This window comes from Astatotilapia calliptera, chromosome 7 (genome assembly GCF_964374335.1).
Source record: "Astatotilapia calliptera chromosome 7, fAstCal68.1, whole genome shotgun sequence".
Classification (NCBI taxonomy): domain Eukaryota; kingdom Metazoa; phylum Chordata; class Actinopteri; order Cichliformes; family Cichlidae; genus Astatotilapia; species Astatotilapia calliptera.
The window spans coordinates 45092051-45119788 of NC_137428.1; the positions used below are offsets into that span (position 1 = coordinate 45092051).

Here is a 27738-nt window from a genome sequence, read left to right on the forward strand (position 1 = left end):
ACTTTGTTCTTTTAAAAATGGTTTTTAGGGCAGTAAATTTTACTATTTCATGCCTGAAGCAGCTCAGTCCAAAAGCTCTCTCTCTCGCTCGCTCTCTCTCTCTCGCTCTCTCGGTCAGTTGATTTGATGACATGGCTGCTCTTTGATGTGGGCTGAAAGCTCAGAGTTGGTGCTACAATTGCAAAAACTCAACGAGCTACAAAAACCAGATTTTGGGGGGGGGTCGCAACTTTGTCTACCAGGGAGTTGATTGGGGAAACTTAAAGTGGGACAATCAATGTGAAACCTTCCTTTTTTGACAAATGTTATTTCATTAAATATCTTTGGGTTTTGGACTCTTGGTCCTGCAAAACAAGCAAATGGATTAATTTGTGTGCCGTGCTGCACCGCTAAAATAATCTCAAACTCAGTTCTTGAATCATGATGACAGGACCCCTCTGAGATGTGGTGGGAGGGGAGATTCACATCATTGATATGCTGTGGACAGTGTGATGCAGTCATGTCAATGTGGACAAAAATCTCTAAGGAATGTTTCCAGAATCCTGTTGATATGCAATGAAGAATTAAGGCAGTTCTACAAGCAAAAAGGGATCAAACTCAATACAAGCAAGGTGCAACTAATAAAGTGGCAGGTGAACGTATGTGTAGAGTTTTCTACTGTTTATGATGTGATTGAGAGATGTCATTAAAACGGACATACAGGCAGAGACGGAGTAACTAGATGCATGTTCTGATGAGTTTTGGCAAACAACCATTTGACTAACATGTCTGTCTCACCTGCTCTTATTCCCTCTCTGTTCCTCTCTCTCCCTCTTTGTGCTGACAATCAAGCCAAACACCAACATCATCAAATATACAATTGAAACCAGATATTTACATACTCTTCAGATAAAAACACAAACGCTTTTTTAATTGTAAAACATCAAATCAGACTAAATGTTTATTTTTTTTAGAATTTAAAAAAAAAGACTCTAAAAACATCAGCTTTTCATTTCGCCATTTGTTGATTCACTCGAAGAGCAAGTAACGTAATATTGGTCAAGTGATCAGTTTGATATCAATCTTTTGTGATACACCGTCATATTTACATTATTTGTACAGCACCAATCATTCGCTTTGGTACCTGGTCAAACTTAAGCTCTCCTCTGTCTGCCTGGCTGCGCTTCTCCTACAGCAAACTCGCAGGCAGCAGCTTCTCCCCCCTCGCTCACATGCGTAAGTGCTGTGCTCAGTCGCCTAGTGCCTGAGCTCGGATCGTACCAAAATTTGGGGGAATTTACGACTGCGTGCTATGTGCTTCGAATATTGTGTGTAATTTTTTGTTTTATACAGTTGTCAGTCAGGCAACTAACTATGAAACAAATTACACTCCAAAAGACCCCGGGCTTAAGCCCAGTAAGCCACCCCTCCACTCCGCCGATGGATACAGGCACACACTAGTCCTCATTCAGCCCAAAGTAGTAGCTCATAAAATTGTTTTTAAAGGTGATGGGGTAAAACAGCTTGGTTTAGACAGAAGATGAACTGAAGAAGGGGAGAAAAAAAAAGCATAACAAGCCCCCTTCATATAGTACCAGTGACATTTTATTGTCAGGGCTTGCAGCAAAATACCACCAAAGTTGTAAACCTGGGCGTTTGGAAATTTTATGGCACATTTTCCGCTCTTTTTCTTGGCATTTTGAAGACCCACAAAAGTCTTTAATCATGAGAATAAACATTAGAGTTACAGCTCAAAAAGAAAAAAAACTCTTTTCTGAGCTGAAGCTTGAATGTTTCACAGTAAACCTCTTTGTATTGCTTAACTCTAGCACACTTTTTCACTTTGCTATGATTGTGTCAAACACTAGAATTTAAATGAAATTACAGCGAAGTCCGAAGTTAAGTGAAGGCGATGGTATAACAACGGAAACAAGAAGCTGTAAGAGCAAAATTGATATGCATAAGTCTTTCTATAGTAAGTGGACTTTTTCTCTTTTTTTCTGCTGGTCTCACATATGGTAGGTTAAAATTTTGCTTTCATTCAAACACACACAGTCCCTGTTGAAGTGTATGTGTCTCTGACACACACCATTTAATAGAGTGTGGGTGTTCAGCTGGAGCAGAATGAGAGCAGCAGCTGTGAGTGGTCGACTTCAGGTTACCATAGAGAGAGAGAGAGGGAGGGAAGAAGAGGGAGAGACAAATAGAGGGGGTTGCTTACAAAAAAAAAAGCAGGAGATTTGAAAGAATGTTTTCAGTCTTATGCTTTTTCCTTCTTTTAATCTCTACATATGAAACAATATTTATCTTTTGTCCAGCCAGTTGACCTGCTTCTTGCTGATGCTGCTGACGTTGCCAGCGGCAACAGAGAGGAGCGTGGGAGTCTTCCAGTTGTAACAGCAGCTCAACAAGAACATACCAGGAAAAAAGAAAGGGGGGAAAAAAAGAGTAATTAATGCAGTCTGCAAAATAACATTGGCTATGACATTTACAGTATGTTGTGACACTCTGAAGGAGGTTTAATGTAGCCAAAGTGCTTTCTGAATGTGATTATTAGCACACATTAAGCTCAAAGTTAAATGAGTTGAAAGCGCAGGTGTCTAATTGATTTTTTTTTTCATTTTTTTAAGCAGCTTTTCTGTGGCTTAACATTGTTTTCAAATAAAATTAAATAAATAACAGACTGACTAATTTTTGCCTGCTAGTAAGATAATTTGTTTTTTCTTAAATAACTTAAAGTAAAACAGTAGAGGAACCAACCTTTTCTTTAAGCCTTTTCTCAATTTAAGTCCATTATTACTGGGTGGCTTTCATAATGAATTCAGTTTCATATTTTTATTTACCCAAATATCAACTAAAATACCCTTAAATAATGCAAATTAATCAGAAACTGAATGCTCTTTCTTAAAACTATTTAGCAAGTAAGCATAAATTATTAATATGTTAAAAAACGTGACTCTTAAAATCATGTGGTGAAACAAACTAGAGAAAAGAGGCTTCTCAAGACTTCAGTGTTGCTACTACTCAGAATTTTCCACAAGTCCACAAATCAAAGTCATATAAAGGGAACATCTTAGTGGTGAAGGGAAGCGCAGTTACACTTGACATCCCAAATAAAGGAGAAAAACCATTGCTTTTTTTGTGTCAGTCATTCTTAAAAATTGGTGTTTTTCTCCAGTCATTTCCACTTCACTTTTTTATTCCTCTGTTCTTTGAAGCGATCACTTTGTAATGGTGCTGTTATGTTTAAAGTGCTTCAGGTAGCTGATTAAAATAGACACAAACTGGAAGAGAGTTCTGTGGAAGATCTTTAACTGGGCAACTTTTATCTCACAGGTTCAAATACTCAGACTCATCCCTGCTTAAGTGCCCTATAGCTAAATGCTGAAACACCTACCTGCTGCAGAGAGAGCCCACTCAGGGCTGGCAGGGTTGGTAGAGTCTAACACTTTAGGTGAATGTACTGTATGTGTGTCAGAGGGATTTTGCCAAGAATTGGATTCCTCGAGCTACTGTGCGAGATGGTGACAGAAAGATGGCGGCTGAGTCTCAACATGTGCGAAACAGGGAGGAGGTGTGTGAGAGCCTGTGAGCGGAAGAGACGCTCTAATCTAAATGTCAAAGAACGCCTCTGAGTCATTACAAAATGGATCGCTGTTCAGACCAAGATGTCGATGGTGTGGGATTGTGGGCCAGTGCCAATTTATCACAGGATGTTGGAGAGACTGCACCAATTATGTGAAGTTTTTTTTAACCATACAAGCTGCCTCAAGACAGTGATGGTGGCTGATCAAGTCCAAAAAAGCCAACAGACTTCATTGATTTTTTCTCCACACATGATGCCATGAAATCTCTTGACTTGGACTGTGATTAATTTTAACTTCCAGTTGTCATCAGGTCAGAGTTATACAGCTATAATTGTTATTCCTAAATTTTTACATCAGATACCATCCCTCCATTTCCTGCCAGTTTTCTGGGCTCGGGTCGTGGGGGCACCAGTCTCAGCAGAGAAGCTGTTGCAAAGAGTTGACTGGTGACATATGAAACCCTATTAATTAAGAATGGGATGTCACAAGTTCTTATGAACGTGAAGGCAGACAAACAAAGAATTTGACATCATAGTGAATGTTCACAACATTTGTTAAATTACTTCCCAAATTACTGGTTGTAATACCAAAATATATTCAACTAAAACCGAGCATGTAACATGGTTAAAAGCATGCACATTATTAAAAGCAAATAAATGTTGGAAAACTGCACCTTTAAAAGCATGCATGTTTGCTGTAATGTTGCCAAGTGCTTGAAGTTTGAATTGACTCAGTGTGGGAATAAGGGTTTCTACCTCCTTCAATTCTTCAGCCATTAATCGATCGTGTCTCCCTCCAGCCCAGCTTACTGTCTCCCGTTGGCTTCACAGTAATGCATTGTAGCAAAGCAATTAAATTTACCAGCATTCAGCAGCTACTGCAGCACTCCATCTGCGTTTTTGTCAGTGCTCACGAAGACAACAGCCCTAAAACCCCACCGCCCTCCCTTCATCTTCAATTCCTACATGGTGTCATCTCGTTTGGGGTGAACTTGAGTACTTTGCCATGGGAGGGGGCTGGAGGTCATGACTGATGTGGGTGAAGAAAGTGCTTTTGGGGGGTGGGTCTGCTTTAGCACAGTTACCTCTTTGTTAGATGTCAAGTTCCTGAGTAACACTGGCAGCTCTGTTCTCATCCTTGACAGCAATTTCTGGTCAGATCAGCCGAAAACAAGGGGTGTGTGCGTGTGCGTGTGTGTGCGTGTGTGCGTGTGGAAACTGTGTGTGTGTGCGTGTGTCTTCTCCTCTCAAGGCGGTTTGTATCTGACATTTGAAACTGGTGACAGCTGATCACACAATCTGTTGGTGCAGATGATAAATTTGTGGCCTAACTCATCGCAATCATAGATCTGGTAAAAAATAAATAAATTCATTGAGTTATCAATACAGAGCTTTTTTTTGTTGTTGTTGTTGTTGTTGTTGCTTTCTTAAAGTAAATCAATAGAAATTATGTGAATTTCTGTAGGCAAGGGACCAGCTCTGTGGCACTGGAAACTCTCTGGTTTCCTGAAAGCTTTACTCAGAGTAGTCGGTCACTCGTCATGTTTAAATAGGCCAGTTTCAGTTACTGTGAAGAGCAAAAGAGGAACTACGTTTGTGGCGGTGTAATCTGAAGATTAACGGCTAATGTCTCATAGAAATGTAGAATTTCAGTAGGCTTTAAAAATGATTTAAACTTATTTAAATTTGAACTTAAATGTCTCAGTTGCAAGAATGTGGTTCACAGCATATGTCAACATTAAATGTCCTCAAAGGATAATCTCAGTCAGTGTTTTTGAATCTAATTAGAAATCTTTTTTTTTTTTTAAATAAATTTTTTGACATCACTAAAATGCATTCCAGGAAAATATTCAGTTACAATAAAATGTGGTAAAACAAGATAATGTCTACTCTTTTTAGGTGAAATATAACAGTTTTGTACAGTAGGACAAATCTCGGTGCGTCACTTCCTTAAGGCAGTGGTTCTTATCCCAGTGCCAATGAAACCTGATTGAGTGCAGACTTGTTCTTCCATCCAGCCTCATTGCACTAATTAGTTCTTTCTCCCTGGATAAAGACTTGGTAATCAGCAAAATTGGACACTGTGGTGGTTTGTTGGAATGAAAACCAGCAGACTCCAGGGCTTTAATGGCACAGGGCTGAGAATAACTGTTTTATAGAGTGCCAGCTCATCTCGGTATGACTCTAACAAATTAGAGGGCTTACCTGCTGCTCTGGCCCTGACGCTGTGGCACTGGCTCTCTGTTTTGCCAGTTCTCACCTCTCCAACCAGCCACGTGCCAGGTCAGGATGGAGTGTATACAGTTTCCATTCTGGAATATGTCATTATGAACAACCTACTTCTTTTTCTAAACACTTCAGATTGTGTTAGCTTAATCGAAAAACAATGCAAATAATAAAGACTGCTAAAGTTATTCTTGATGGGGCAAAATGGAAATATTATAGGTTACAAGGAATGAGAATGTTCAGAGAGATTTCTAGAGATACAGTTATGTGTTTTGAAAGGTCTTATTCTTAACGTCTCATCCAGGATCATTTGTTAAATGGTAAAATATTTTCAGCTGTCTCAGAAAAAAACTGTAACAGTAAGTTTTTTTTTTTATGTATTCTTTTTGTTTTTGTCCATTGAAAAACGTGATGTTTTGTTAAAAAAAAGTTTATTGCCTCGTTGTGATATTTTAAAGATTAATTACTTAGCCTAGAAATAGGACAAGTCATTGTGTTATAGCAGCTATTTACTAGATGCCTTTCAATGTACATTTAAATTGATTGAACAAAATTATTCTTAAAACTGTTTTATAAGGTTTTTCGTCAGGGTGAATAAAACATTTATATCACATGGACTTGCAGAATATATAAAATTACACACAAGACATTATAACCAGTGGACCGGTCATGTTGGTTGTTTGTGCCACAAACTGATACATTGTTATGATCTTGTTATGATTTTTTTTCTTTATATTTTAGCCTGCTGGTGTTCCAGCAGTTTCCAGTTAGCAGGCTTGAGCTTTGGCGGTTCCTAGGTTGTAACTGAATATCATAACTAATTTCCTCTTATCTGTATAATTTATGTGTGTTATGTATTTAGAGAAAATCTAAAATGAATTCAAACGTCTGCCACAAAATCTTGTATAATACACCCAGTAAATATGCATGCTATACAATCATTCCCTCCTGGAACCCCCCAAAACAAACAAAAAGAAATCATTAAAAACCCCAGATGTATGACATTTATGCCCATGAGTACATGCAAACGTCTGACCACAACCGTATGCAAAGGTTATGAAGGTTAAGTATTGCCAGAATTTATAAACTGTATGATGTGTGTACATAGTAAACAACTGAGGACGGACAGGAATAATAAATTCATTAATACAAATTTTGGAATTAAATACAGTTCCACAGCATTCTCAAAATCTTGTGATAGTCAAAGCAAATAATTGTTGATCATTGCAAAGCTGTATTTAGCTATTATATATGAAAGTACCTGTGTTCTCTTCATCTTAACTAAGCATGTCAAATGTTTCTTTTTCTTTTTCACCTTGTCTAAGAGTGAAAAACTTTTTTTTCTGTGTTTCTTTTTTCTACCTCTTAAACACTGAAACTTCCACTTTAAAGAGCACCTGCAGAAAACAGTAACAGGTAATCTGTTCCAACCAACCAACCTGAAGAAACTTCAACTTCCAAAAAAAACAAACTAAAAAACCCTCATTTGGAAGTGGAGGCCAACACAAAGGGGGCTGTTTTCACTCAGAAGCCAACCTCATAGGCTCAACCTTGACCGCAGGCTTTATTATTGGAGGTTTGAAGGTGCAGACAGAGAAGATTGAAACCGTGGTAGTGCACTATAGCACAGGATTACGAACCCTCGACTGTCTGGAGGTAGAAAACCTGCACAAAAATAGTTAGTGATTCTAATTATTTTTCTGCAGGTCCATATATGTACACCATATTTTCACTTTTCTTCTTGACTAAAGGCTTTGGGTTTTTTGGGTTGTTTTTTTTCACACTGACTTGAGTTGGTGAGTTTAGGCCGCCAGTGTTGCCAACTCCTCAGTAAGGAAAATCGCTATTGGCTGTCCCAAAAATCGCTAAAGTCGCTAAATGATGTCATTGCCTAATTTGCATAATAGGTCATGCTAATGTAATTGTAACCTACGTTGTTGGAGAGAGAAATAACATCGTGAAAGAGACATAAAGTGAATAAAAAAACGTCCTAAATGCATTTAGAGTTTATTTAGAACTACAAATTAAATTTATTTTAGCAATTATTGTTTTTTTAATGTCACAATTCCAACCCTGCTCCTTTACCCGGGCTTGGACCGGCAAAAGTGACCCGAATTGGCACTCTGGGAGAATTACTGTGTGTGTGTGTGTGTGTGTGTGTGTGTGTGTGTGTGTGTGTGTGTGTGTGTGTGTTTATCAGTAGTTTTAAACCTTGTGATCCACAAAACAGCATTACAGTAAAAGAAGAACTGACTGCGTTACAGTCAGTGCGGGAGCAGCGGTTTCGCTCATGCGCGATTCATTTGCAGTTTGGACGCACAGGTGTGAACATCTCCTTCCTTTTTTTTTTTTTTTTTTTTTTTTTTTGCCTGTCCCGTTTGGTTCTTTTGCCATCAGAATGATTGTCTAAAGGCAAAGAAAGATGCCCAACGGATTTACTTTACCAAATTGACCATCCCAGCCTTGCCGTAATGGTCTAATTGATTCACCTTTGCTTTTATTGTTTATTTTATTTTATTTTCACTTGCTAAACACGGGACAGACTTGACTGGGGGAAAGAAGGGGAGAAAGAAAGAGGGAAAGAGAAACAGCTGAGAAGAGGGACGGGGGAGAAGGGCAAAAAACAAAAACCAACAGAATGGGCAGAAAAAAAATGCATATATCGATCACCTGGATCACCTGTTGAGAAAGAAAAAAGAAAACAAGCAGAAGAGAACAAGAGTAATAGAATAAACAACATCACAATGATATATGGGAATATGACAGTAAATACTAAATATTAAACATTATTGTGCAGCACATAAGATCAACAGAACACAGTGTGCTTTGAGGTAGGAGCCAAAAAGGGTGTAGTTTGTGGGTGTGATCACCCGTGTGTACACCTGTGAGCATGGACGCGCTTGTTTTTTTAAAAGGTTCCTTCATGTAATGATCTGCTAGAGGGTGTGGGGGGGCCACAGCCCCGTCCTCCAGGGCATGAAGCAGGTGTGGAGGAGATCAAAACTCCAGACATCCAGAGGCCCTCAGAACACAAGAGACCAAGGAAGACCAACAGAGGGGCAGCCGCGCCACTGTCCCAGAAAGAGCTGAGGAGAGTCCCAGATGAGGGCTCACTCAGCAGCCGCGGAGCAGAAGCCAGGGGGGAACATCTCCTTCCCTGATAGCAGCGGGGGGAGGACCATCCTCCACCTGTGAGCGCTTTGGCATGGGTGAGGTGCACCGTGCCAAAGTGCTGCTGCTTGTTGAGAGTAAGAGCCATATGCGCTTTCACGTCAAAAAGTTGTCATAAATATGTCTCCAATAACACCAGAAAAAGTCTCCAGATTTGTCGCTTTTTAGAAAAAAAAAGTCGCTAAGGGGTCTGAAAACTTGCTAAATATAGTGACAAAGTCGCTAAGTTGGCAACACTGTAGGCTGCCACAGCTGAGACTCACTGACTCAGCGAACAGGATTTCCAATAAAAGGGGAAGAACAGATATCGTCTTATATCATCATTATGTTTTATTGATTATTTCATTTGTTAAAAACATTTGAATATTTCAAATGTAATATAAATATAAGTAACATTCTTCTTCTTCTTTAGCATGCAAAGATGGTTTAGCATACTTGAAGGCGTATGCTGCCTCTGTCAGTATATGCAGCTGTGGTACATATAATACTGTGTGTGGTACCCAAATGACAAACAGTACAGTTACGATTTCAGAATTTTGGTGACATTCTTAGTACAAAACCAAAACACTCTAACTGTCGAAATATTTATGGATCTGATGATATTTGTTTAACCTCAGCATTGAACTCAGCAATAGCCAATGGCCTGAATTCCCGCCTGCATTTTTTTCTTTGCATATCACTGAATAAAACAACAAAGAAAAAGGCTGAAATGTAAAACGCTGCCACATACCCTGTCAGTTCTCATAAGAGGGATTATACAGGCAGACCAACTCAGAACAAGTGTATGGAGTTGTTGTCTGCTCGGGGCACTTTGTCACTGGGAACATCATCAGGATCTCTCAACCGCCGCTCCAGACAAATCACTGCCTATAGATGGAGATGGAAGGGAGAGCTCTCGGCCTTTTTTCTGCCTTTCTCTTACTCAGCTGTGAGACAGAATCTTAGCTTTTTTTGACATTTGAACTTTTGTTAGACTTTGTCCTTCAATGTTCATCACTTGACTGAGTTAATTTCCTACATCACTAACTTTACATGTGACTGAGTGTTTGTGAGGGTCACAGCCATTGTGTTTTTATTAGACACTTGAAGTAGACGCATAAATGACACAAATGAAAATAAATATTCTCACTATTTTCTTGTTGTGGTGAACTCTTTGAAGAAGTTGTTGAGATCTGTGTTTTTGTACATTGTTATCCTATTTAATTAGTAGTTTAAATAAGAAAAATAATTCACAAAAGAATTTTTTTTCCCTCTTTCTCTCTGGATCTTTGTTTTTTTTTTTTTTTTTTTAAATGTTGGTTTGTCTTTTGAAGAAAAGGAAACTATCAATGTCACAGTCTACTTGAGTGTTGTTACTGATCACGTCCATCCCTTTATGACCATAATGGACTCCTTTTAAAGCATACCTGATAAAGTTGTTGCCAAGTTAAATTGTCAGCCAGGAAAATGTTGTAGACTAAAACAAATCATGAGAAAGAAATTATGTGCGTAATAAGTGGTAGTTTGAAACAAACTTGTTTCTCAGACACCTGTGGAGGATTTTGTCTTATGTAGATAACCTAAAGGTTAACCCTGGGTTTTCTGTGCCTTGCTTATATGTATTTGTATTGTATTAGACATGGACAGCTGGAGACACTGCAGCCAAGTAGTCAGTCCCGTTTTATTTTTATTAGAAGTCCTCTTTACACCTGGCCCACACGCATAGTTGGTGCATGGCAACGTAAATTCTCTGACTCATCCATGTTGTCAGATTATTTTTTGGACCCAAGCAAACTGTCCTGTCCTGCTTTGGAGCAGGTTATGTTCGAGATTAGCCATCAGCGGGTATGAAACAGTCTACTAATCAGTTCTGTAGAAAATGCATTACAATTCCTGGAAGATCCCTCTGACATCTGTGCACAGATAGCAGGAGAGTCTAAAGTGTTTTTAATTGTGTCTAAAGTCTTTTTTTGTCCTTGATCAACATCAGTAATAAATATAAATTGTTAAACTCAACTATTGATTTTTTTATTTTTTTTTCCTGCTGCTGGCCGCAAATTAAAACTATTTTATTGATCTATAAGCCTTTTGGTTCCGAAGTGAGACATCATTTGATCTTATATTTTCACATAGACCATGTTTGAATTACATTTTAATATTTATGCTTTACTTTCAGACCATTAAATACTGTCAAGAAGAAAAACAAGAAATGTATTTTAAAACTTAAACTAATTTAGCCTAATGAAATAATGCTGCTCGATTATAATCGATTATAATGCATCAGATTTTCTCATCTCTTAATAGAGTTGTGGTATTCAAGCGTACAATTTCTTTCTTTTTTTGCTTTACTCCCAAAAAATATTGAGTCTCTTCAAGTCTTACTTCAAGTTTAAAGCACCCATGCGTTCATACAACACTTTGCTTTGTCTGCAGTGTCTGTGTTGCTTGTATTATGTGTTTGCCTTCATATTTTTCCCATAATATTTTTTTTCTTCCTTAGTAAAATCAGCTGCTCTACTGCCAGTACACTGATCCATAACCATGATTCGTTAAATGCTGCCAGCTCCACCCCTTTATTGTGACCACAAAGGGGGAACCCTGGGTTATCTTAGTCGATAACCAGCTTTGTGTGACCACTTAGCCTGATTGATGTTACGATAAGCAAAACAAAGTCTCCTATAAAAAACCATTTGATTGTGGATGTGTTTTCTTAGGTAACCACTGTATCTCCCTTTTGTTCTTCTTTTTTTGAGTGAAATTGCCTTTATGGTCTTCTGTTGCCTTTTCACAATTTGACTCAATGCCTGCAGCATTTTTTTCATCTGCATTTGACATAATTTGTGATTGGGCAGCATTACCGTGCGTGCGTGCGTGCGTGTGTGTGTGTGTGTGTGTCTGTGGTCAAGTGTTCAGGGTTGCTGAGCTCTGTGATTTTCAACTGATGTATGTTATCAGAGGAGCTGTTGGACACAAGCCCTTTGGCTTGTGTTCGGTGCTTTTTCATTCTGACTTGCTTGCCAAAACTGGTGATAATACACACATTTAGTATGTTTTGAGTGCTTCTATGTGTTGAGAAATGTGTGTCTGTGTATGTGTTTGTGATCATTTGTCTCCACTCGTTTTTGATTTAGTCTGAGGAGTGTATCATCTACATCGCTTTCTTTAAGTGTGCCTGCATGCTAAGTGTCTTTTTTGCAATTTAGAGTTGTGTGTTTATCTATGTGTATTTGCTTGAACGATTTCCTTTCATCAGCTGGATATAATGTGCTGATATCTACTTTATCAGAAAAATAGACATGCACCTGACTTCTCCCAAAAACTACCATTTACACAGACATACAGACAGTAAGTAATAGACACACTTGCGGCCCTATCAGATGTTGGGGGGAGCTGTTGTGCTCCTGCCCACAGGGACTATAAGGTTTAATCAAGCAGCAGCCCTGTGTTGGTTTACTGTAGCATTGAGGATAAAAATAGCATGTAAGGAGCTGACTTTACTGCGTAGCTGAACCCTTAAACACAGCCGCAAGTGATGTGGTGTGTGTGTGCGCACGATTTAGTAAAAATGTATGTTTGTGGGCGTTCTCTGAAGCATTTCTTCAGTATGTTATGTCTGGAGTTTTTTTTTTCCCTCCCTCACATTACATTATTTAAAAACCGTATTTACATATAAGTGACTGACAAGCTAATCGGCTCCAAATGTGTAGGGTTGTGTGGGTGTGTTGTTGTGAAGCCTGAAAGTCTTTTTTTTTTTTTATAGACTTTTCCTTTGACTTTGATTTCTTTCTTTGGTTATGCTGTTCGGATTTAAATTTGAGAGACATGGAAAAATTGAAGAGATGAAAATATTTTTTAGGTTAGGTTCTTTTTTTTCTTTTTTTCTTTTTTTTTTAGAAATGCTGGCATGAAATACTTCATCTACATATAGTTTAAAGTATCTGTTGCTTTATCAAACTTTCATTGAAATTGTCAGCGGAGCTCATTAAATATGAGTGATGGAAGCTGCCACTGAGTGTGAAATATCACTGCTATAGGCCTCCATCAGGCTTTAGTCTACATAGTAGCACATAAAGACGCATGAGTGTTCTTGTTTACAAAATGTGCCAAGTTCATAGTGAAGCGATTTAAGAGTCATGTTTTTGAAATGAGTTGGAAGAGCTGTAATATTCCCCGAAGGAAATTTGTTTTGCAGATTTGACATATTTGGAATTGATTGAATTTCTAGTTTGTCTATTGTGATATATTGAAAAAGGAAAATGATAAAGTCATTGGTTATTAACTATATAGTGATGTAGCTACTTAATGTGAAGACACAGCTTGACTTTGCACCACCTTATGCTCTGGTTTGATGCTACTCAGCTATATGTGCTTCTTTTTAAAGTCTAAATAATGGTCTCGGTGCCTGTGTTTCATATCTAGTGTATTTTTTTTAAGTAGGCTATAGTTTGTTTGAGCTTACTGGCCACAATCTTAGCATTAGCATTAGGGTTTGACAGCCCAGCATCCTAGACCTATTGCTGTCTAACTAAACTCTGCCTCTCATTCTACCTTCAGAAACTCTAGGAACCACAAATGAGCCAGCAGTTTGAGGTCGAAGGGCTTTTTTGGGGTGTTCCTTGTATGTGGTGAGAAAGATTTTAAATTCGATTTTGGATTTAAAGGGATCCATAGAAGAGAAGCCAGTATGGGAGGAATATGTGCTCTCTTTCTAGTGCCTGTCGATATATTTTAGATCAGCTGAAGGCTTTTCAGAGTTTTTAGGGCATCCTGATAATGAATTATAGTAGTCCAGCCTAGAAGTAATAAATGCATGAACTAGTTTTTCAGCATCACTGTGAGACAGGATGTTTCTAATTTTAGAGATACTGCATTGATGGAAGAAAGCAGTCTTACATATTTTTTAATATCCGCATTAAAGGACATATCCTGGTCAAAAACGACTCCAAGGTTCCTCACAGTGTTACTGGAGGTCAAGGGTAATGCCGTCCACAGTAAGCATCTGGTTAGATACCATATTTCTAAAACTTTAAACGCAGAGTACAATACCCTCAATTTTATCTAAATTTAGAAGCAGGAACTTAGACATCATGTAATTTGAATGAAAAGAGAACAACGTCACAGAAACAAGTGGCAGAAATTAGCTTTCTCTAAAGGGTGAATGAGCACTCAATCCTTAGCATTGAGTTCAGTCATTCGAGAGGGGCTCAAAGTAGAGCAACTACTTCTCCACATTGAAAGGAGCCAGCTATGTCGCATGCTGGGTAAGGTGTTCCAGCTGTGCATAGCCTGGGAACTTCAGTTTTTCACCAGATAAGCTGGAGGAGGTGGCTGGCAAGACAGAGTTCAGGGCTTCCCTCGCAACCTACAGATAAGCTGAAGAAAATGTCTGGATTATTTATTGTTTTGTTTTTCTACATTTTAACTTTTAAAATAAGCGGTTGTCATGAATTGCAGAACATTATACCATGCATTGATAATGCATGTAGCAGTACCAGTTTGTAATTGATATATCAGTGTGGTTCTGTTTTGTGATGGTTCCTGAAGATAAGATGATACAACAAAACACTGGGGTGCATAATATGGACAATTCTGCCTGCAGTTGTTGGGTTATGACACATGTGCATCTGACCTCTAAAGCTGCATCACAATACAAAATGTAGGGGGTGGAAGCCAGGAGCCAATCATTTTAGTTCTGTAACTGCTGGTGTTATCTCTCCTCTGCTGGATTGGTTATGTAAGAGTGGCCTGGTTCCTCACTGATGTCAGTGTACAGTCAGTGCTATGCCTCTGCTAACAGCACTGATGGAAAGATAAATGAGTGATGGATTTTTGAATTGCTCCCACTGACACCAGTCAAGTTAAATAGCCTTCAGATGTGATGTCACGCACATCATGATATATTTGGCTGTGCTTTCAGCTTTCATTTCATTTTAATATAATTATTATTTAGCGTACTGTTACATATGCATTGGAACAATTAATACTGTGCTTGCCACTCACTGTTTGGTGGAAATCATCCTGGGTTTCTTTTAAATTAGGTCAAGCTTGTACATCCTCATCAAACTTTAATTGGCTTCTCATGTTGGAGCAAATAATCAGCCAATGCCAAGGCTATACATGCTGCACAAGTCTTAAAATATTTAGTGCAGCTACACATTTCATGCACAGAATGGCATGAAACAGGGGAAATTTCCTAACTTACAGCAATGTTACCAGCTGTGAGGTAGGATACAGCTGATCTGCTGTAGGACTGATCTGGTCACTTTTACCAGTTTCAGGGACGGGTGACAGTAACCTGTAGTGCACAGAAAATAAGAAATATACATAACCAAAGAAAGTCAAAAACAAAGAAATGAAAAAATGGCAAAAACTCTTTTTGTTTTTAATTTGTTTAATGTGAAACCATAACTGCTCTTGTTTTGTGAGAAGTAACTTTAATTCTAGTCCAGGCAAAAAAAACCATAAATATTCATTATGGTCTTTTGAAAACATACTAGGCTTTTCTTTTTTGTTTGTTTTTAACCCAAACACTGACTCACACATCATCAGTTCATGAGAAAAAAGAGAGAAAAACTCATTTGAGTCTGAAACTCATACACAATGTTGAATCTTTGCCATACCTTGAAATGCAGGATGATCTGTGTTTTGGTTGAGTTTTTGTTGGTTGACAACATGATGCTGTTCAAGTTCTCCGAAGCTTTGAACTGTCAGCTCATAGTGGGGTCATAGCTGCGTGTGAACACAGCATAGGTGACAGCTAACATCTGCTTTGTTGGTTCTCACCTGTTATCATCTTTCCCTTTTATCCTCCCTTTCTTTCTCTCCTTTAATGCACACATCTCTCACATTCTCTCTGATAGTTACTTTTTTTAAAACATTCTGTTTGCCTCTCTTTTGACCTCTGAGTTTCCTTTCCTCTTTTATCTTATTCTAATTTATACTGTACATCCTCCATCTCCCCTGTTTATGGGTCCACCATATCTCCTGCAGCGTGCAACAGTCATCTGTTCTTCTATGTCAGATCTAATCCTTTTGCACATATTGATCCCTGCAGCAAAGATAAATCCTTCGTGACTGTGGGTCATCAAGTGTCAGATGCTCTTTCTCACTCACTGTGAGGATAGCTTTCTAATTCAGTGTTACAGTAAACCACCACACTTCATCATTCTGTGTGCTGATTGGGATTCATATGTAGTGTTTACATTTGACTTAAAATGTTGGGGATACCCCTCGCAGCTCTTTGAACCTACATATTCCTTACCTTTTTCAGCATGTATGAAGAAGTTATTAAGCAACAGTTTTAAAATATGAAATATTTTGCAGAAATAATAGCTGGGCCATGAATCCACTATATGACATCCATCCATCCGTCCTTTACCGATAACCGAGAGGCTCAGACCTCCCCCTCCCCACCCTTACTTGACTTACATGGTTTAACCAGGAAGCACTCTTATTAGATGCCCAAACTACCTCTGCTAGCTCCTTTCGAAGCGGAGTAGTAGCAGCTTTACTCTCATTTGGGAGTTCAGTCATTTTGAAGGACTCCTTCTCAACCTATCTCTTAGGCTGATTCCAGTCACCCTTTGGAGATAGCTCAGTTCCACTGCTTGAATCTGCGATCTTATTGTCATTACCTTAGGTTAGGTTAGGGGCTTAGACTGCTTTTACTCTCATCTCCCTCTTTACCCCATCAGACCAGTACAGTGTCCACACTGCAGATGCTAGAGGCAAACACCAGAACAGGGTGCAACCCCTCTCCGGGACACTAGTTCCAGAGCTCGAACCATGTGGTAAGGTGAGCCCGAATTATATCTAGCCAGCATCTATTAACCCTCAAACACAGCAACTCAGGCTCCTTCCCCACCAGAGAGATAATGTCCCAATAGCCAGCTTTAGCAGCTGACCAACAGACCCTCTGCCCCAACCGTTGATAGACACACACTGCACCCAATCCATATGGCATGAGCCTGCCCTCCTATGGGCTCACCACCCACCTCTTTATTCTGTGCCTGGTCAGGCTCCATGATTTAAGACCAGCTGAAGATCTCCCTCGATCTCCCTCCCCAGGCCTGGGTCCATAGTGGGGACCTGGTAACCATATCCTAAGTAGAATGAATTAGTTGAGTTTCTAAAGTTTATTTATTTTTTCTTTTTTTTCCCCCGTGCATTGCCTTGGTCCTCTGGAAACAGTTGGCTATTAACCTCAAAAATGAATGTGATGTACAGTTTAGTGAGACATTTTAGATACACCTAATGCCACAATTCACATCCAAAATGTTTACATTTCCACAGTGTGAATGCAGGCAAGATACACATTCAAACATTCGTTGTAACTTCCTCATTTTAGTATAAAGCCTCACCGACACAGGCCTACAGACTACTTAAAGGCCATCTGCAACCACCAGAAGGGAAAGGTGTCACTTCTTCGACTGCTTGTGGAGGATAGAGGTTGTTGGCAGTTGCTGTGAAACTGATTGCCAAAGCCCTAATCAAACAGGCCCAGAGACTGGCCATTGAATTTTATCTTTAGTTTGCTTGTTTTGCATTGAGTTACTGGTTCCGTCTTGCTAACATAACCTAGGTTTAATACATGAGGTTAGGGTCCTCTGGTTTAAATGTGACACCCAAATCAGCTCACTGATAGATAATTTGAGAGAAAACAGTTGAAGTGAAGATTACTTAATTGGTGTGTGTGTGTGTGTGCGTGCATGTATGTGAATGACAGATGGTACTGCAGACATTTTCCATCCTCCCCAGGGTCAGTTCATCCCGAGGGACTATCCACACCCCCTGGTGACAAATGCACACACAAACAGACTGGAGAGCTTTTCGATGGTATGATATCCCCCTGCCAACACCCAATGTGTATGATGCGAGCTATACTATACAGTATTATGTATCTATGATCATCTTATACTTATGCATAAGGACTGTAATTAAAATGAGCCAAAGGTAGTTACATGGCTACATTTTAGAAAATAAACAGGACAATCCATCAGAACAAAATACTCTCATGAAGACAGATAACCTAAATAATGGCAAATGTTTGAATATAACACATGAAAGGAAAAGAAATAATTTTAAGGCAGAGTGTGGACTAAACAGCAATCTGACAGTAATGATGAATGTGTTTAGACTTAATTAGCAGCACTTTTATTAGATGAAAACAATTCAATAAATCATGTTAATTGTTAGACAAAATTATATTTTGGTTTTTTACTCTGTTTAACGGATCTAATCCTTGAGTGTCTGTTTTCTTATGATTATAACAAAGCAGCACTGACACTGACTTTTACTGTTTATTCTAACAATTAAATAATCAACTGATTGACTGAAATAAGACTAACCTGAGTGGTTAAAGCCAATATTTAGAATGCTCTTTGATAGCTCTTCAACTTAGGTACAATTGATCGATTGTACTGTTCAGGGAAGGAAACTGCTGCCACAAATCAATCATCTGATGTCATCCTATTCAACCCAACACGCAATACTGAACTCCAAACAAGAAAGAGAACCAGCAAATCATCACATCTGAGAAGCTGGAACTAGAAGGTGTTTGGTGTTTTTTGGTGATATAACGATTGAATACATGAGTCACTTTTCAATAGGGCAAAAAACAACCAGCAGCTGGCTGTTAATGACAGGAGGCTTTATAAAAATGTGTGTGTACACACACACACATATATATATATATGCGCATGCTAAGCAGAAAGAGCTGTACAGGTGTCTTTTGGAATCTAGACACATGACTGTGTTTATAGTTCTTGAATCACTCATCGGAATAAAGTTAACCTTCACATCAGATATATTTATTTATTTTAAAAAACCTTTCATTGAAACAAAGCCTTTTAGGATATACCTCCCATCCAGGTGTTCATGAATCATGTGAATAGTAGTTTTTTATCAGTTTATCACACCCCTTTTTTGACTCCCGAGCTAAGCAGCATCTCAAGCAACACACACTCAAATCAAGTGCCCTCAAAGCACATCCCTCTATTTTGGTCTAATGCTTGTGTGTGTTCTTCCGGACATGAACAGCTCCTCTGTTTGAATTTTTTTTTTTTATATGGATTGAGTTGGGAGCCAACTGCTGACTTGATATTCACAAGTCACAAGAATACATGCTGCTTCTTTCTCCACCATGCAATGTCTGGATTGCCCTCTCCAGATTTCTTTTCAAATAGATCTTTTCTTTCCCTCCTTCACTTCAGTGTTTCTCTCTTTTTTCCCTGATTTTTATTCATTACAACTCTCCTTTTTCGTCCTTCTCTTCTAGTCCATCCCTACTGCTCTTCTGAGACCATCTTTCTTTTTCTGGCCACAATTTTGAACCCCATCTCCCAGCGAGTGCAGCATGCCTATAAAGGTTGATGCTAATAATACTGACATCTCACTCATAGCATACCACCAATGCTACACTAGTAAATACTCTAGAGTTACTAGCGCATAATCACCCCTCTGTTTTTCCCAAACCAGAATATATAAACATCTTATCTTAAACCTTAGTAAACCTCAGGGGTATGGCTCATGACATGTACTGTAACTAAAATATAGGGATGTTAGCCATATTTACATCCTAAAGTCACTGGAAACTTACAGTTCAAGGGTGATTTAGCCCTACTTTTATTAATTTATTTCAGCATGTTTATTACAAACATTTATTCTAAGAATATGTTTAATATTGTCTCCACTATTATTCATCAGCATTATCAAACAGGTGACCAGAACATATTGGTTAAATTTTTATCTTTTTTAAGAAAAGAAAAACAGATTTTTTTATCAATGGATTTGCTCCTAAAGCATATACCCCTCAAAGCCTATTGTATGTTGTAGCTTCCCTGTGATAATCAATGTATCTATGGAATTAAGAGCCTCGGGGGAGCTTAGCATTTGACAGCTGAAGAGGTCTCAAAGGATTCGTGCTATTGGTCCAAGCCCTGACTCTGTAAATAGGGTGACCTACGATCCTGAGCCCCCGCCCCCAATCAGGAAATCTTGATGATCTGGTTCACAGGTTTAAATATGAAGGGAAAACAGAGGTGATTGAGGAAAAAGTTGTTGAACTACTCACGTATCATAAACGGCTCTTTTAATAATAATGAGAAAGGAAAGAAACAACATGCTAGCAAGTTGAGGCTTGTGAAATGAATAGTTTACTCATATTTAATGGGAATGCTCACCTAACCACCCAAAAACCTTTAGCCTGATAAATAATGTTCCTAATGTGAGCATAAAGAGCCGCTGACTGACTGAACTGGACTTAAATGGCCCCTGGTTCTATGTGAGCATTTACAGGGAGATCCTGAGAGGTGAAGGGAAGTTTAAAGCGCCTTGAGGCGACTGTTGTTGTGATTTGGTGCTATATAAATAAAATTGAATTGAAAGATGGCGCTACGTTGCTCCTAATTATTTCTTGCTGAGCTTTACAGATGGATTCCCTTAAGATGGTTTAGATGATACGTTCACTGAAGCTGGATTATGTAGCTTCAGAGCATAAGCAGCTATGGTATGAGGTCAAAACTCCGAGTACTCACCCAGCTGATGTTAATAAAGATTTTTGAGAGTAGAAAATATATTGTAATAAGTATTTTTACTAAGATTTTTTTTTTAAGATTCATCCATTTTAACTAAAATCTTCCCTCTGGTGTGGAAACTGAAGAATGTGACACTGGTGCCATTTTCTGCACTTTGCTGATTTCTGTGTTCTGGATGGTTTATTTTTGAATTTTTGATTTTTGAAAGGTTAAAGACATGAATTTTGAGTTTTTAACAGCTGTGAACCATTTTATAGACACTTTAGAATTAAATTAAATACAGAAAACTGCTTGTTTTAGTTATAAGTGTGGTTTTTAATGTCAACTCAAAGTTTATTGAAAGTAGCAAATTATTCCTGCAGGTATTATCTTCATGTTTGAAGTGTTTGTGAGAAAATTCAGCTTTTTCTCAAGTCTTTCCTCTTTCCAGTCTTTCCACACGGTCTTTTTGTTGTTGTTCTTCGGTTCCTCGTGCTCTTTCTTCCTCTCTGTCACGCACACCTACCTTTCCTCGGGGGCATGTTTATATTGGCCTGCTCACAGTCGGCCATCAGTATCCAGACCTGCCTCAGCGCTCTTAGAATTGACTATCAATCTCTATCCTCTGCGCTCTTTATGTGAGCGTGTTACTGTTTGACTCTGCAGACTTACTTTTCCTTCTTTGGAAACGCATCTTGCAGCTCCGTCCTGCCATTCATTCCTCTCTGTCCCTGCTGTCTGTGGCTTTGTCTTACACTTGGCTTTCCCTCCCCCCACATAAAATTTAAGTCCCAACCCTTTAAGTAACCCTAGTTATTAATTACTCACCATTTTTCTACTGCTGATCAATATGAATCATGACTGTGAAATCATTCCAAAACTGCAATTCAAATCTTAGATTAAGGCACCTCCTTTTTGCTTAAAGAGCACATCAAATGGTTTGTCCTTCATAAATGCCTTGACTCAGTTATATGTTATAGATCGAAAGACGACCTTCACCCAACTCTGATGGCTTTTGTTTTATTGCAGTGTATTCCTGAAACATGTATTACTCTTTCAGCACTACTTATGGTCTGTGCAGGTTTGCAGCCGCTTTACTGCCGCCAAGTGGATTTTGGTTAGGCAGTATTTGGCCAATCGATGGTCATTTGTTTTCGGTCAGAAAGAAGACCGGTTCAACAGGGGTAATGTTACTGAGGCTAATAAATGCCAGATTCTGCTTGAAGCAGCTGTGAAAAACACTGGATCTTACAGAAGATGTTTCCCCTCTATAACCTGCAGGATTTGATGCAGTGAGCTGTTTCAGGGGAATATACATCAAGAAAAACAAATTCCTCTCTGAAAATATAGCATGCAGGCTATTATGCTAATGTATTGTTAACTAATATATTATTAGCACTATTAGAGTACTAATCAGGTGGAACCATATGATCTTCCGCGGCACACCTGATCATTTCTGACGGCACACCTATGTGCTGCGGCACAGTGGCTGGGAAACACTGAGTCTTTAGGGTCGGTCCAACTGCAAAATGAGAGTCTATGAAGAGCAACTGGTCAGCCTGGTGGTTGCTGGCAAAAAAGATAAGTTGGCAAGAACTGTAACGTAAACAGGAAAGTTGTGGCTATGACTAGAAAAAATAAATAATTTAACATAGGTACACACTGACTACTGAACCCAACACAAGTGTAGAGTCGCAGTTTTAGTGCTTCACTCAGAGCACATTGCCCCTGCTGTGTGTACAGCCAGCTCTGTTTGATAGCTTCTTCTTTTCTTTTTTTTACCTGCAAAAGTGTACACCCAGACTTTCTAAAGCCACACGGATAATGTGAATTTTTTCCCCTGGTGTCTGTATACACTTGACAAAATTTTGCTGAAAACAAGTCAGATGTTTACTACCGCTGTTAGCTTTGTTTTTGTTTTTTGGCCAATCACCAGTCTGCTGCATTCATATACTGTTTGGAAAGACATGCTATCTTGGGACGCTGATTTGCTGAAGCATTAAGCATTCTGTTTACATTCTACTGGAAGTCCAAAGCTGGAAGATGAATGATAAACATTAGAGTGTGCAGCTGAAAAGATTTTCAGCCTTGCTTGAAGTTTGTAGTTAGCAAAGGATCTTCTACGTAACTGCAAAGGCACACCATGTTTTCAGTTAAGAATGGAAACAGTCATGCCAGTATAGCCGTGTTCTCTTATTATACCACAGCCCTCCTGTGTGTACAGTCTTCCGAGCTGGTCAGAGGTATCTCCCATCGCCATGTACCAGTGTAACCTGAGCGCAGTTGTGCCTGCTTCAGTGCTGAATGCTTGTGGAGTCATGCGGTTGGGGTAATAACATTTAGGGGGGAAGAGTTGGTTGGTTCGTAGTTCCACAGCATGGCCTGAGCTTCCTTTTATTTTGCTTGTTGTTTTTTTTGTTTTGTTTTGTTTTGTTTTGTTTTTTGAAGCACTGTGTAGGGGTAGGTTGGGTGTTAATGGTGGACTGGTAAAAGCTTTGAGCTCTCCAAATCACCATAAATATGTCCTCTCCTGCTCGTTAGCTGTTATTTACTGTAATGTAATTATGGGTGAGTTTGTTTGGGACACAGTGTTGCTTGAGCTTCAGTGTTGCTTGAGCTTCAACCTCTTTGGGACATACATTTCCCATGGGTAGCAGAGAGCTCTCCAAATAAAGTTGAGGAATGCTTAACAAAGTGAAGAAAATAAACCACAGTTTGACGCCTTTCATGTTGTTACCCCGTGTGCTTTTTTGACACGTACACTTTTGATCTAGGTCACTGGATGAGGTTAAGGAGAGAACGTCATTCCTTATCAAAGGCTTTTTGTTTTTGTCTTACATTATACCAATGTCAAAGTACTGTTAGTTAACGCATTGTTTTCTGGTTGTACGCTAATTCTATAACATATCTACAGTATGAGATTATATGTGTGATTCTGGTTGAAAACCTGGAAACATTCTATATATTATTTTTCATCAAAATCATTTTACTCATGTAGTGTAAACAAGTTGAATAGCACCTTTTCTGCTTTTTTTCTATATCCCCTCCAGGCTCAGCGGAAGGAGGTTTTTCTTCAAGAACGGTACAGCCACTACAGCCTGACTGACCCCTACCTGGCACTTCAGAGGGACTTCGAAGGCGGGGTCCCCGGAGGAGACAAGGAACGGGGTCCCCTAGGGTCCAGCCCCATCTCCATCTTGGAGGCCGTCATGGCACACTGCAGAAAGATGCAGGAGCGCATGTCGGCCCAGCTGGCTGCTGCCGAAAGCCGTCAGAAAAGGGTAAGCCATTGCGGGGGGGGGGGGGATTTCTGTTGGTGGAGAAGGTTGGAGTTGAAAACAAAAATAGAGAGTGCATGGCCTTGTGACCGTGAAACTAAAACGCCACCTGTACGGTTGCTAAGGAAAGATTTAATTTCTCACATGAGATCCAATCTCTTCGCTTCTGCTTTTTTAAACCAGAACTCCCAACCAGACACAACAGTGGAAGCTGAACGTCTCAGGATGTTTACTGCAGGCATTGACAATAATTACTGTAACTTAATTGGATTTTTGTTTTGTAAACAGTCCTTGTGCAGAAATGCTTTGGAGAACTGAATCTACTGGAACGATTATCAGCTGCTGCATGGCGTCGGAACAAAATGGATTAAAGAGCAACTAGCGCATTTATTTATTTATGGTGTTGCTTCCTGCAGCACCGCTTATTGTATAATTAGTCAAACAAATGTTGACATTATTCATTTAGAAGAGGTTCATGAACTGCCCATTGATAAATGTCACATGATATCCAATCATTATAGGAGGGAAACACATAGAACAGTGTTTCCTGTGCTGCCAGACAGTTACAAGGTTTGTGTGTCCAAAATGCCGAATGGTTGTTAAATCTGAACGCGTGAAAGAAGCTTTGATTAAATTTGTGTTGTATCCTTTCCAAAAGTATTACTTTGGATTTGATATAAAAAAAAATTCTTTCCTTTAAATGGAAGGAGCTGTATGTGCGTCAGAATTTGTAGCTTGTTCATGGACTTTCTTTGGTTGGGAGGTGATCTACAATGTCTTGAAGCAAATGCTCTAGTATGTTAAACCATGTTTTGTCATCGGTTCTGCATTGGTCATATGACTGAAAGATATGAATAGTCACTATGTTGTTACATTGACTTAATAGTATATTTATGTCTTAAGCTGCCTCTGAGCTCACATCATTTACTTACCAGCAATAATACTGCAGTGTTTAGCATTACTGCTTTTTAGCATTAGTCTTCAAGTGAAGCCAAGGCTGGCACAATTTTTTTTTTTTCTTTTAAATCATCTTGTCATAAACTGAAGTTGTGCTGCTAGGAAAAAACCCAAGGGAACACCAAGATAATCAGGAATCGTGCCCTGTGGACGGTGAAAGTTTGGAGAATTTAACTGCAAGCTACTGAGATATTTCATTGTGAGCTGGACCAGCAGAAAAACCAACACCACCATCATTAGAGCCGTGTAGCTGCGGTAGCAGAGACTGGTCAGTCGCATTTTCCAAAATGTCTAATTTCTGAGCTTATGTTTGTTTCAAGTTAAATTGTAGTGAATAGGTGGCTATATTCAGTCAAGTTTAATGAAATCTATTTGCATCTTCTCTTTGACCACAGATTGAGTTTATTTACACAGAATTCAAATCTCTGAGGCTGAAATCCTCCAAAGGAAGTTGTGGGAAAGGGAAAATTCGACGCTTGTCTGTGTATATTAATGTTTCTCCTGAATGCATGGGTATTGTATGAATGGGGGAAGAGTGGAGTAACAGTGTGTCTGTGTTGTGTGCAAACCTAATACCTATTTTCTGGTGTGTCAGTTCTGCTTTTGTGTACAAACTCATATACGCACATGCAGTGTGTGTATTTGAGTGTGTGTTTGTTCGAGGTCTCTTTAGGATTAGAAAGCCCTGATTAACTGGGCAGCCAGATGTCTGCTATCCCTCTGTCCCATTTTCGCTGTTTCTCTTTTTCCTCTCATATATGTGTTCAGACATGAGGCTGGAGGACTGAGTGTGTGAACAATAAAGAAAATACTCTGTTAAAGTGTATGTCCTGTCCATGAACCCTGAAACACAGATTTAGTTTGAAGCCACACTGAACCTTTGTAAGTAACCACACACATAAATACACAGAGAGGAGGTATGGACGAAGGAAGGAGTGGAAGGAAGGGAGAGGTAGGAGTCGGTGTTTTGACAGGAAAGCTGGCTAAATAGAGTGTGTGTGTGTGTGTGTGTGTGTGTGTGTGTGTGTGTGTGTGTGTGTGTGTGTGTGTGTGTGCGTGCGTGCGTGCGTGCTCCTTAATGTGCAGCCATATGTGGATTGTTGAATTATTTGGCATAAAAATATAAACGGTAACTTTTAAAAGAAATTGAATTTTCCAGATCTTAAATAGAAAAATGACAAATGATGCTTCTGTCCATGAAGTTAGAATCAGATGTTACAGTTTAGGAGCAAAGATTAGAACATTTTCAGGAAGTGAGAGAAGTAACCTGTGACATGTAGAGGTTGTCTTACTATTTCTCTGTTACTGACAAGTGTTTGTTGTCATCAGGTGAAGATTTAAAACCTCTCTTTAGGGGTTTAAGGAGGAAAAGTTTGTGAATGGAATTTCAAATTAATTAAAAAAGGATTGCAGTAAAAGTATCTGTTTGGCTGGGACTGGCTGCGACAGGAAACTCATCCAAAAAACAGATGGTTTAATGCAAAAAGAAGTCTCACAATGCCCCAGTGTCATCACATGCCCTGCAGATAACTGTGAAACCAATATTTAGTTTGCCAAAGAAGATTCAGACAAACAATTTATGTTCTCTGGACAGGTAGACCAAAGATCGAGTTATATAGGGACAGTAACTGTAGGCATGTTCGGCGCTGATCAAAGGCAGCTTTTCAGAAGAACAGTTTCACACCAGCTGTACAGCAAACTTTTTAAAATCTTCGGATTCTCAGGTTGATTTGCCAGTCAGTGAACTATGAGAAGATGCTGTGAAGCCATCTGCTGGAAAGCTCAACCAAAAAAGTAAATAAAAATATATATATTTTATTAGAATTAGAATAATATAGAATTTCCCAGAATTTAAAGCCATTTAAAATTTTGCAAAAAAGTTAAAAGACCAATGAAGTTTGTTTGTTTGTTTGTTTGTTTTTTGGTCAAATGTCAAAAGGACTGGTGAAAAAAAGTGTTTTTATGAAAGGGCAGGAGAATAGCTTCTGGTGATATTTTGGTTAAATAAATAGAAATAATTAAAATAAAAATAATTTAATAATAAATTGATCATCTTTACTATACAACAGTTTCATTGAGTTGTACCACAACATCTGAGGTTTTATTTCAGTCCACTCTGGTCTTATTTTAAAGGATCACTTACTTGTCGTGGGTTTTCTGCGTCTAGTTTGGTCCCAAATAAGTAAATTGCACCGAACTTTTATGGATACTGCATCTCTTCACCATGTGAAGCTCTTTGGTTTCTTTGGTTATGCCTTTAGAAATGTTACAAAACAATAAGAAATGCAGACTGAGTGATGGAGCCGCCAGAAAGTTCACCTATCTCCTAATTAACCATGTGATTTGTACCACAATGCCAAGACTGGTATTTTGATTTGGAATGTACCATTTTTGTAGTGTTCTCTACAGTTAGGTTTGCAGAGTCTTCTGGAATTGAGTAAAACTGAAAATTATGGTTATTTTCTTAGGATTGCACAGTGCATCACATGGCAGATTTAATATTCTCACAAGACAGTTTGGCCTGAAAACAGAAAGTGCACCACTTCACCTGTGAAACCACTCTCAGTACTGCTGAGAAACATGGTTGTATGACTTTGAACTACAGCGGTTTTGCTTCTTTTTAGCCCCCCAAAACACACTTAAATATAAAAGAAGCAACAACAGACAGCAATGTACTCTCATTTGACATGGTGAATATAAATTGGTGAAATGGAGATTTGTATGAGATTGTTCCTTAAGTTTTTTGCAGTTGCTGTGGTGCTACATTATGATTTTTGGTGCAACGTACTAGAAGAGCGCATCCTCTTCTAAGGTGGAAGCTGTGTACTCTTTTTGGTGTTTAATAAATCACCATATCACCACTGATTGCCCAGTTGTAGCCAAACAATCAATCAGCAAATGTGTCAGGCAGGTTTCACTGGAACTCTTAAAATGACCAGTGACACAACAACAAACCAGCACTGCTAAAAGACACAGGCTTAGCATGCTTGGAGAGATCTTCTGGTTGCTGGGTAGAGTGAATTTCACCTGGCTAGTTCGTGCTATCTTT

At 38.9% G+C, this 27738-nt stretch overlaps 1 protein-coding gene across 1 annotated transcript in view; it reads left to right on the forward strand.

Moving 5' to 3' along the window:
* The window catches only part of cttnbp2 (cortactin binding protein 2), a 92933-nt gene that overhangs the window by 18293 nt on the left and 46902 nt on the right, over positions 1-27738 (forward strand). The window contains exon 3 of the mRNA XM_026174721.2: positions 23505-23735. Coding sequence (XP_026030506.1) covers positions 23505-23735 — 231 coding nt within the window. The remainder of the gene's footprint in view (positions 1-23504; positions 23736-27738) is intronic.